Raw genomic sequence first — 12,484 nt, forward strand, 5'->3', positions numbered from 1 at the left:
AAAAGGGGGTACCTGAAACCGGCTGGTATTTTTACTTTCCTTCATAGCATCTTCCGTCCTGCAACAGCCAATTTTTATTTAATAGCTAATAATCCATAGCATTGCAAGGACAGTCACAGATGAGAACGAACTGCTTTCACTGGTCTCTGATGGAGAGCAAATGTGTGAGGTATAGAGCACCACCACTACGTGTAAAGGGAGTGTGTTGGCCTTGCTGCCAGTGTCATTTGGGCAGGCTGGATGCTAAAGCAACGCCATGGGCTCTGTGTGGGTCCTTCTGCTTTACTCCTGCTACCAGAGGAATGAGATGGAGGCCTGAGAAGAGGCAGGAGTGTTGGCACTATGTAGCACTGGCCATTAAATGTTTGTGTGCAAGAGGCTTTTTGGCCCGCAGGCAGGGAAGGGCAATGTTAGCATGGCACTGGGAGAGGTAGAGAGGGAGCAAGCACAGAAGAGTGGATAGATGCACGGGAGACAGGGAGAAGGAAAAATAAAATAAAATAATAACAGAAATAGCGTAGTAAAAAACTTTGGCCTCTCTGTTTCAAACTGTCAAAGCAAAATAGCTATTACGGAAGAAATAAAGGTCTCCTGAAGAAATAGCCTGGAACTTCTTACAGTAATGTTGCTACAGTGCTTTGGGCCACTGGTCCAAAAGATGGCATAATAGTTTAAGAGCTGGAAAGGAATCCTAGAGAATGTTTGCCCCAGCTTGCTGGCATTATACTAGTTAAGGGCTTGATTTGGAAGGTGCTGGCCTAAGTTCAGAAAAGCACTTAAATGAGTGCAGCTTCAATGAAGTCTATCAGACATATTCTTGAATGCAGTGAGGCTGTTTGCATGCTTGCTTAGTGTTAAGCACACACTTAAGTTGGCAGGTAAACCAGGCCCAGAGGGACCAGCTCTCTGAGCTCTACTGGGTCAGCTTGTGTGTTAAACTAGTATAACAAAAATAAATTAAAACCAAAACACCACCTCTGAATTCCTGTCCTTACGCCTCAGCGCCGGTACCGGTGACAAGTCCCACCATCCGCACCACTGCACCAGACTCCTTTTGTTAGGTCAGGTAACACAATCTGTCTGTTATTTTTCTTGGTATGAGTTTAGGATCAGTTCTTGGAACACCTGATACTGAGAGTATAGACATCCCTCATCGAACCCCCGGTTCCTCCTGTCATGTGTCCTGCTGCAGGGCCAGTAGGAATTCCCGCCTTTCTCGCTGGTGGGCGCGCGTCGGCTCTCGCACAATCACGAGGCTCGGGTGCAAAAACAAACTACGAGCTGAGCAAATGCCATGCAGTGACCATGAAGAAATGGGTTTTGCTTGCCTGTCCTTATCATTCTTGTCGCTTACTGCTGATGGGCTCACAACGGGGTTTAGAAAATAATGCTTGCCAGGGATGAACAATAAACAGTTGCTAGAACTGAACCAGCCTTCAGTAGGGAGTCCTGCGCTTTACAGGTGATGCCTGTTTCTGCTTGGGAGCCGAGGAACACATCAACTTCTCCAGGGAAAGAAATACCTTTCCAGTCAGATGATATTCATAGATGGGCTGGCCCGTAGAGTTCTCCTCCTTCACTGTCCTCATAAGGTGCTCACAGCCTGAACAGTGTGTTTGGTGCAAGTGCTCTAATGCCATAGGTGCCAGTCTTTTGGAGACTTCACCCAGGCCAGTAATTCCCTGAACACCATCTCTAGAGTTGGATGATAGAGGCTTGTCAGGATGAGGGGTGTCAGAAGATGAAATGGATGCATCACCAGCTGGGCTTGAACATGTATGGCAAATCCACATGCCAGGAAAGTCTTATACATAGATGCCAAGTCTTGGCACAATTCCCACCAGGGGTATTTTCTGTTGTTGAAGCTTGAACCAGCAGGTCTGATGATGCTGCAGTATCCATCACATGTAAATACAATTTTCCTTTTTTTATCTTTTTTTTTTTTTCCTACTCTTCTTTTTATTAAAAAAAAGGCAGTTCAGAAGATTTACATTGTACGTAATAGGGAAGTGAATAATACCAGCACTTATGGTTCCTTTTAGTTATGTTTTGAAGATGGCATAGTAGTCAGAATTGAACTGCTACGGTCTATGAAACCTAAAACCCAAGGGAAAGAAAGAAAGAAAGAAGGAAAAAGAGAAGCAGTAAGACAATATCCTCACATGCATATTGCACATTATAAAAAAATGTAGAACTAATTGCTACAGTGACACATTTCGGCAGCTTGATTCCTGCAGCACTAACATCTGCCACTGCAGATCCAAAAAGAGACATTCACACTTCCTTGGTCCTCGCCAGACTCACAGTTCATAAGCACAAGCAGTTTGCACCAAAACCACTAGTACAGTTTGGGTCCATCCTGTCTGACCCCTGAGCAAGTTATTTCAGATCACACCACGCCTGAGTCCACAAAAATTGTCTGGTTTAGACAAACCTTACACACGTCAGCCAGAAAGATTTACATACAGCTCAAGTATGATGATTCCTTAATGCCAGAGGCTAAAGAGACAAGCAGAGCTAAAATGGCCACCGTTTCTGCAAGTGCACCCTATGTCAGAAGTCTGGGTTTGTCAGCTCTGCAAATGCATTTTTTTAAGCTTTGATTTTTTTTTTTTTCACTCTATCATGAATTAAGGTGTCCCACTAGTAAAGCAACACTTTCTTTGCTAAGCTTATGCCACTGCTTAATGACACAAATAGCTCATTACCTTGCTAATGATTTTATAATGGTGATTTATCTAAGTTTGTTTAAGGGAATGACTATATTTTGTTTAAGCATGCTTCCTTCAAGTGCGTATTTCCTGAAGCCACTTGTCTAACCAGTAAGTCCTGCTGAAATTCAGAAAAACCCTTACTCCAATTTCTTTTATATTAGCAATACCTATGGCTCAGACATAGTGAGTTGAAGCCACTTGGTGGCTTTCAGATACAAGCTGAGTCACCTCAGAGGGTCTGCTCACCCCAGTACTGGAAGAGAGGCAAAATACTGCCCAGAAACCTGCAAAAGCCAAGCAGCTGGCTAGATTTCTGGAAAACTAAACCAGACTCTATGTTTGTTGGATGGTAAAGGCCTCACAGAAATCAATGGAACTCTCAATGGAGCTCAGCTTGTAGCAACACTCCGTTTTAGAACAGCCTCATCCTTTCTAAATTTGTCACTGCTCTGCTGGAGAAGTGAGCCAAATGTCCCTCAAAGGCTCAGTAACTGGGGTCAACAGATCTAGGCCAACTGCACCCTGAAGTTGTTTCCAGACCCTGTGGCTCAAAAGCAGCTGGACTGTCACTAGCAGCACTCCCTTATTAAAAACCCCGGTGTGACCATCCTAGCACATGCTAGAAAGCAGAAGGGAGATTGTTTCTGCCAGGAAATACATGCATAATGCATGTGGTGAATTTTAATACAATTATTAATTTATACAGATAAAACCCTCCTAATACAAAATTCATTTTGCCTTAAGCTTTTCTGTATTTTCTTAAAAGTATTAGCTGCATTTTTTATGAGCACCTAGCTGATGAACGTATTAATACAAGGGCAGCTCCAGTCTTCCATCAGATCTCACTGTCACTTGTCTGCAATACCTAATGCTCGTCTTTCATGTCTTACAACTAAGGGGGGTTAATGTTGATTTGCAGAGGCCTGACTTCAGCTGAAATGCCAGGAGTTCAGCTCATCTCAGCATCAAAGCCAGAGCAGACTCAGCACAGGCTGTGTGTAGGGACATGCCCCGACCTCCCAGCGTGCCTCGTCCCCAGCCTGTTGGGTTGGAGGGTTGTTAGTTTGCAGCCATGGATAATTAATTCAAGTCTCTACCTTTTTAACTAAAAAAAGCCTGGAAGTATAAAAAATAGTGCCTCTCATAACGCTGATCTTGCTGTTTCCCCACTGCAGCACATGAAGGACAGGACTCGGAGATCTGTGCATGAGATGTGTGTGGTGTGCAACAGCCACATGCTCGGGGGGGAGTGAGTGCACACTCATTCACACCTTGCTACCTACTGGCTCTACATGAGTTCCTTGTCCTTCAGAATACAACCCTATTTACTTTTTATAACAGAAGAGCAGACATGCAGCTCGAGCATGATGATTTAAAAAATAAAAGGAGGTTACACTTCATTAAGCAGAAGGCATGTGCCTGTGTACAGCCATGTAATGAGGCAGCATGAGTTTGTCTGCCTGAGTTTCTTGTACAGCCTGGAGTTCTAAATGTGGTTTAGACCTCATGGTGTGTTGAGTGGGTGTTGGAGAAAGAGCTGCTGGGTTGTTTTTTTTTAAACAACGATATTCACTGATACTGTTAAAAAATTAAACTCAGCTTACCTTGTTAGATGCCTACTTAATTCGTGAACTTCCATTTCAGTGCTTTTAAATTCATTAAGCTCTTTTCGAATAGCTGCCTGCAAAGGAAACATAAACTCATAAATGTATAAATGAGAGAGATCAAAATAAGTTCACTTTGTTCTCAAAACACTATATTACAAGTGAAGCAGACAACATCAGAGAAATAAAAAAGAAAGAAAAACATAAAAAAGACTTTAAAATGTGAAAAGGAACACAACATGTTCTAAATCACATAAACAGAAGAGATAAATGCTTCGGTGGAATGGCTCAATTTGAAAACATATCCTAGACAACACAGATACAGAACTCAATTCTGGCTTATTATGTAAACACTTTCATATACAAAATCCAAATAAGCATGAGAAAAAACATGGGCACCCAAATTTCTCAAACACTGTGATCTGTTTCAGAGCTGGACTGTGAGAAAACTCTGCCTGGATCTAGCCAAACTCGTATTTGAGATGTCTCCTCCCTTTATACAGTCCTGAATTTCCTTGGATGAAATTACCTAAAGTGGCTGAGCTTACCTGGGAGGGAAAGAGAGAGGTGGGCTCTCTGCCCTCCTCTCTGCCTCAGGCTGTGCCCCTCTGCCCTTCTCCTCCCTCCTGACCCTGCTGAGCCATTTACTGAACCAATTCAATGCACTAATCCAGTAGAAAACTAGCCACAGGTGGCTGTGTCCAGTATCCTCAGGAGACCCAGTTACCTAGAGCATCTGCAGTTTGTCCAAGAGGGAAAAGAAAACCAAAAGGGACTGGTAGGAGAAGAAATATTGAAGAATAAAGAAAAAGGAGTGACTTGGAGGGATTCAGCTTTGTGGTGGAGAGGGCAGTCAGCAGAACTGGCACAAGTCCCAAGCCCAAAGTCAAGACCTGTGCAACCCTGTGATACTTGCACCTCACAAGTGGGTTTCACTGAGTGTTTGGAGAGGACATACCAGGTGGCTGCTGTGGCCAAACGCTCCCACAGGTCTAAGGTGTGTCCCACTGCCTTTCTGTGGGATGCTGAAATCAGCATCGGTGGCTACAAGTGGCTGCTCCAGTCGGTGGTACTCCTGTCTGCCAGGAATTTTTCTTGATGAAGGGAACATAAACTAGCACCAACAGCATGAGCCCCAAACAGGGCTTTTTGCTACAGCCAGTGATATAGTCACCAACTAACTTTGCCTTGACAAGCCCTAAGCAACAGATTTTGCAAGAGACATTTACAGAAAAGGCCCCTTCTGCTCTTTCTGCACAGCTTTGTTTTCCTGTTTACCTTAGGAATGTCTGTCAGGCTCTGTCTCCATCAACTGGGACAGAGCCACAGTTATGCAGCAACTCCAGGGCCACCCTCAGCAGATCACTTTACTGCTTAAGTGACTATGAAGGAGGCCATGTGGGCTGCTGGCTCCCACAAGGTCTGACATCTCTTTTCCCCTGCATCCCTCATTTGTTGGAGAGATTCAGAAATGTCCTTTTTATTCATCTAACAGTCAGACCTGGTAAAGATGAAATCAGACTGAAGGCACTTCCCTACGTCCAGCACACTGAGCAAGATGTACTGACAAACAAGGTGCACTACCAAATTCTATTTTTGCTATAAATCTGGCCTGTGCTGACCAATGCATTGCTGAAAAAAGGTCCATTTGGAGAAGTTAGGCCCTTTGCTCTGGGCATAGGACTTTGCATATGCATTTTAAAAAAGAAAAAGTAACCTTAAAGTACTTTGCATTAATACTGAATTCTTTAGCAGGCTACATCTAACAGTTGTATTAAATACTTGTTTTTTTCACAGGATGAGGAAGGCCCTCTCTGGACAGGAAACTTTCTCCCTTCCCAGCTGAAGTTTCTCAAAGGCTGCAGAACAAGTTGGAGATTTACTCCCTTCCTCATCTACCAACTGGGAGAATATAACTAAGATGAATAAGATCTTGTCCAGTGTGATGAGGTAAAATGGGAAAAGCTAATTTAACCCAGTATATTATGGTCTGTGGACAGTCCAGAGGAAGTTTTTATTTTTTTCAGATCAGTTAATGCTTCATTAACTTATCCAAAGCTAAACTAAACCAGCCCTCTGTCAAAGAGAAAACCAGTGGTGATAAAACCATGCAAGTCCTTTGGTTAAATTATACAAGTAGAATGTGCTGCCCTTTCCTCTGTGAATAAAACCAAGGGCACCATAAATAAGTGGCAGGGCCTGGAATCCTGCTCCTGTCTCTAAACATTGGACATCATAGTCTCCATTGCAGCATGAGTCTCACAGCAAACAAACAGTTGGGTACCTGAAAGTCTTTAAAATTCCATAGAGCTACTAACGCATAGGAGTCACTGACCAGCCTCATAGTCTTCTTTTCTTACAGTGGCCAAAAAATGCCTAAGTCTTCTGCCTGAGGCAGCAGTAAGACCTTCAGGATATGACTGTTATAATTTGCCAGCAATTTAACTTCCCTGCCACCAAAGCTGCCACCAGAGACACCACTCAGTGAAGGTCTCACCAGTGCTCAGAGGACAGCACACTTGATACCCACATAAGCAGCATTTCTTCATCTGCAGGACTCGTGTGATTTCAGTTTAGTGCTTAAAATACTCTGTGGAACAGGGCATAAATCCTGAGTAAACACCCCCGTCATAACACACTGGAGAGAAGTTACCTGGCTTTGGTGGGAGATGCTTTTGCCAAATATTTGACCGGCTGCCATTTTTGCACCCAGGCCTGCTCTGTCCTGGCACAGCAATTCTGGCAAGTGCTGCTGTCACACTGCTCTGCTAGGTCTTGCAGGAGCTCTCAGTTGGCAGCATTATGTGGCAAGACTAATACCAACAAACAACAGGGTTGCCACTGAGGCCTTTCCTCAAAGGGCCTGATTGTCCTCTCCTCTCTGTTGAAGTGGTGTCATGCTGCTAGGCTTGCTCCTGGCTTCCAGGCATGCAGGAGCCTTCTTGCCAAAGACTTATGACTCAAACAACAAACCTTGTGAATAGGAAGAAAACCACAGGTGTGCTGGGAACAGACATCAGGGGGAGGTTCATTCCTTGACAGCTGTGGGACCTGAGGGATGCCGTCTGCCATGACGTGCTCTAGCTATTCAGATCATGGCTCTCCTGAAGCTGTTCCACTTACTTTGTCAGCAGCCGTGAGTCGTGTCCAGGGTTTGTCCGCCCTCCTGTCGTAGTCCTGTGCATCTGCCACTTCTACGTAGTCACTGAAGCGGATGAGGATCTTCCTCTCACGTAGCTCTTCTACCGTGGGCCTCTGACTCAGCTGCAGGTTTGAGGAAGGAAGGAGTGGAAGAAGACATCGAGATGTCACTTTTTCCCTGCAGAGTGCTGCTTGGGGATTAATTTCACTACAGCCATCATTATGATGCGAGGAGGGTTCACACATTTCCCAGTACCATTGTTTTTATGAGCCTTTCACAGAATTGCTGCTTGGGAGATAACTTCTTTTTTATAGCAACCTGAATATCATCCCACCTTGCTGCCAGAGCAGCCCACTGTTGTTTTGGAAGCAGCTGTGACTGGAGATCCCAATCCCTGGCTGAGGTTGATCACCCCTTGCAGAAATGAGATATAATGCAAGAAGGTCTCCTAGTGCACTGATGTCTTGGGAGGAGATGAAGACCACAACACAACTTTAAATCTACCTGCTGTCTGCTCCCCAGTCTTGAGCTGCCGTGTATGTGTCTGTGCTGCCTGGGCTCAGGAAAAAGCACTGAGTGGCTCTTGCCCTGAATTATGTGGAAAAGGTGACAAATGACTTTTCTTACCATTCTGATATTCTGCAGACTTGTCCTTGCCTCCAGAAAAGGCAGGCAGGATGATGACTATTGCACATGGAACTTTTCACTGTATGCTGCAGATCAACTTTGTGTCTCATCAGGGTGTTTGACTTTTTACAGTTTATATTGCATACTACGAGCCAAGAAAAAAAAAACAGCAAGGGTGGATTGGACATGTCAAGAAAGCATCTTCATTGTTCCAAGGCATTTCTTTCAAATACCACAGCAGAATAGGCAGCCACAGTCAAAACTCCCCTCTCAAATTAGAAACAGGAGTGTGCTGGAAGTCCATGTATTGCAGAGCCAGTTACGTGGCTTGGGACTGCAATTCCCAAGTGAATTTCAGTGATCAGTTCTCCTTAGATGCACAGCAGGCTGTTTCATGTTGAAAGCAATTACATGAGTGTTTCTGAAGAAGGTGCTACACCTGCGTGTGCATCTGGCTGTATATTAGCTGCAAAAGCTTCACCATTAGAGTGAAACATTTGGAATTGTGATATGTCATGAAAAAGAATATCCCACTAACAATTAGCTAGACAGTGTATTATGCTATTCCCAATCATTAGAAATTGGAGTGTTTTGCAACACTTCACTCTGGTGAACAGTGAAAGGGGTAAATATTTCATGAAATGCTTGAGACTCTATTCTGCAAATGTATTTAGGCTCCTGGATCTGGCCATGCAATTCCACTTTCTGCCCAAAATAAGTATCTCAGTTCCCTGCTTTTCATCTTCCAAGTAGAACTGAAATTCCACACTGCCAGGCTGTTAAGTGGAGAGTGAAAAATTTGCAAGATTACAAGAAAGAAGCACATGCTTGAAATCCCACCTTTCTCTATCATTTGGGTGCTGATGCAAGATACCTCCAGCAGCCCATCCTGCCTTTGGATTTAAATCCCTGTGTCCTTGTTCTTGGCATGGATGGTTGCCTTTCTCTTCTCTTTCTAGAAAAGATGGTGGCGATGGGAGGTGACAGTGGGGCTGCTCTCCTTACACGGAAAGCCCTGAGCATGCACGGGTGGGCTGGGTTCAAACACCTCATGTAGAGACCATCTGCAGAGCTGCACTGATCCTCTCACCTGTGAGCTGCTCAGGGTCAGGAATCATGTCCTACCCCTCCTGGCTGCAGACCAGCCATTTTGCACACACCAAAGGGACAAGGATCTTGGGAAGAAAGGGTAACCAGGAGTACAACTCTACACTGCCAAGTAATGCCCTTGTGCAGGACAGCTGGCATTAGTCAAGTAGCAGCTTGGCAGTTCATGTGTTGTCTCCAAAGCCATTTTAGGGTAAATCGCAACATTAGAGAAAGTCTGGTTTGAAAAAGAGCAACTGTGAAACTTCTGAATATCGCAAAGATCTTAGAACTAGACAGTTATCTCGTGCCCACCTTCTTCTATGAGAGGCATGAAGTTTCATGGGGTGAGCTTCTCTCTCACATTTATATGCTTCCTCTTACTTCTTCCATGATTTTCCCATGAAAAGCCCCATTTTATATACCTACATTCAGACCAGCCATGCAGAGGTCAGCCGAAGAGCACGTATGCAGTGAGGTTAGCAAGAAGCAGACTCAGTGGGGACCTTTCTTAAAAAAAGCCAAAATGTATAGAGTTGGCATAACTTTTTTTTTTTTCCAGACAACTGGACAAACCTATCTGTGAGTTAGAGTGCCATGTCAGAAAAGCCAGAGGGCACAATGAAGTAGATTGAAACACATATAAATTTATAAATGTTAGTCTTCACTCCAGCAGAACAGAATTGCCTCTTCAGCCTGCAGCCCTGACACCTATGCCTAAGTCACCAGCCAAAAACACACTGCAATTAATAGATGAGCTTTTAACAAAAGCAAGGAAACCAAACTGCTACACCATGTCTGCAGTATAATCACAGTTAAGCTATGAGCAAGGCATCTCTCTGTCCTACAGCTCACCTTGAATGTGATTTCAAATGGCTAGGTTTTTCTAGCAGCCCTAGTACTAGAGCTGCAGGCTGATGCAGGATTACTGAGAGAGCGTGGCAGGATTCTGCTTCTGGTTATTTAAAACAGAAGCCCTGACTATGGGAACAGAGAATCTTTATGCTGAAATAATATTATGACTACAGCCCAAAATGTCAAAGGTTAGGGTGAGACTGTCTTTACTTGCATTAACTGCTTCTCTCCTTACAACAGCACGAATTAAAGATGAATCACCAATATTAAAGATGAATCATCAATATTATCTGCACATTTCTCAGCTTTTATCAGTTTAGGACACAGCCTAGATGTTGTTTCAAATTAGGATGGATCTTTTTAAAAAAATACAATATCTTATCACATGGAGTATGATGACGACCAAACGATGAAATCCTGTGAATTAAACTCTGTGTTTCTAAATGGCTATAAGGGAAGGAGCTCCTATAAGCTTACCAAGATGGAGGAGGACTTTCACAAAATGATGGGTTCTGTTTCACAGCTCTGAATATTAGTTGGCTATTACAGAAGCACCAAGAGCCAAAGAGACAGTGGTATTTTTGCCAGCAATAGGAACTCACTGCTGATATTTACCTCAGTGCTGCACTGCGTCTTGAACAGCTAATCTGGCTTCCTTGTTGTACTGGGTGGGTTCAGGTGAAAACCAAAGAAACGGTGGTAAATGATGAAATGAGACAAATCTGAGGCAAGTTCTCATGTTCCCAAATGCACAACAAAGAAATCAGGTGCGTCACCTGCACATTTTATACCACTGAAAATTATTGCAACCCTTCATTTAGGTATGAAGAACAATGCACTGGGTTATATGTGAAAAAATGTCAAGGGCATGAGCACATTATGAAATGCTAGTGTTAATGTGCATTTTTCACTCTTAGATGACACCTGAACGTAAGACAGACTAAAAGCTGCTGCTTCACTTCCTCTGAAGTAACTTATTACTGTGCATTATTTTTAGGTGCCCTGCCTTTGCTCCAGGAACCTACAACCAGTGCAATTTCAGGTACTCATACTGCCCCTCAGAGTGGTGGGCAGTGTCTCCATCCCCACAGAGCGGGTGGAGCTAGTGAAGGACAGAGACTGAGCAACCAGCTCAAGGTGACCCAGGATGCCTGGGGCAGAGCTATGAACAGAAAAAAGATGCACTGACTCTAGTGCCAGTGCTCTGGCTGTGAAAGAGAGTCCTGAAATCCACAGCCTATGCCCCATAGTTCATGTATAGCCATAAATCTACATATATTTACATATATAAATACACACACTGAATATATTCAGTATATTACACCGAAGTGACAATCTGATCATACTAAATGAAAACAGAGGGAAAACCACGCTGAGTGGTTTTCTAAAAGCAATTAACTAAAACTGAATGGTTAGGGCACTGCCATTGCAGAGGTTTCTTCTGAGCTGCTAAGCATGAGGGTCTCTCATTATGTCTGGGCAATCCAGAGCACCCTTAACTCTTCAATAGCTTGGAAAATAGCTTTGCTAACAGACTCTGAGTGGCTCCACTGCAGTTTGTCAGTTCAATGTCTGTTCACATGAAGGGCACAGCTCATCTGAGATCTCACCTTGGAGTTTACTTTTATGACCTGTGAGCTGTGGTCTCTCGGGTCAAAATTGCTTAATGCTAGGCAATCCTTCCTGGGCAACACCTGAGAATGAGCTCTGCTTCTTCTATCAGGCAGAAAGAATAAGGAACATTTGAAACACACAGTAACGAGACGTGGGCAAGGACACGATGCAATTGCCTGCACAAGGCAATGGTGCTGCAAGCCAGAAGAAAGGGATCCTACTCACTGAGCTGGATCCTTTTTCACTTAGTCCTGTTAATGTCAATGGGATGTGCAGGAGTGTGTCTGGATATTTTTTTTGGGTGTGCCACCTGGGCATATGCATTTCTATTCCTCTCTTTGTGAAGATTTGTGAGCTGAGGAAGCTGGATAACTTTATGGCAAGTGACCTCATTATCTGAGTGTGAACCAGGGCAAAAAACCCTTTCAAAGTAAATGGATTTGTATTAATGCAAAAAGCAGTGTAAATGAGGACAGAATCTCCCATGTCTTGTCACAGAAGGTCAAACTTTCCTCTGTATATTCTGGATCACTGGAGATAAAATGGGCATGTTTTGAGCTTTGATACTAAGCCAATTTTGAAGGGAAGGTTTAACACAAACCCCTTTGTTCTCAGCATGGGAAATGAAGCAAACCCAAGCAATGCCACCAGGTAAAGTGGAGGGGGATGTGCTCTTGCCAGACAGGTCTTGGGATTTAGTTAAATGCGGAATGCTGAGTTTGTTCCACTTCAGTCACAATTAAGTTGTTGTCTTGTCACTTCATTGTTGCCTGCTGGTTAAAATATTACTGTTGTTATTTAGGGAAGAGACCAAGGTGAAAATTTTCATATCCTTAACTAGC

The 12,484-nt window shown here is 43.8% G+C and overlaps 1 protein-coding gene across 6 annotated transcripts in view; it reads right to left on the reverse strand.

The window, feature by feature from the left end:
• Nucleotides 1-276: 276 nt before the first annotated feature.
• Nucleotides 277-12,484, reverse strand: part of PHACTR1 (phosphatase and actin regulator 1) — a 294,543-nt gene continuing 282,335 nt past the window's right edge. For all 6 annotated transcript variants that reach the window (XM_051611908.1, XM_051611906.1, XM_051611910.1 and 3 more), the window contains 3 exons: nucleotides 7,442-7,582; nucleotides 4,319-4,395; nucleotides 277-2,097 (listed from right to left, as the gene is read on the reverse strand). In XM_051611908.1, the coding sequence (XP_051467868.1) occupies nucleotides 2,082-2,097; nucleotides 4,319-4,395; nucleotides 7,442-7,582 (234 nt within the window). In that variant the 3' untranslated portion in view covers nucleotides 277-2,081. The remainder of the gene's footprint in view (nucleotides 2,098-4,318; nucleotides 4,396-7,441; nucleotides 7,583-12,484) is intronic.

This window comes from Apus apus, chromosome 2 (genome assembly GCF_020740795.1).
Source record: "Apus apus isolate bApuApu2 chromosome 2, bApuApu2.pri.cur, whole genome shotgun sequence".
NCBI classification, from domain to species: domain Eukaryota; kingdom Metazoa; phylum Chordata; class Aves; order Apodiformes; family Apodidae; genus Apus; species Apus apus.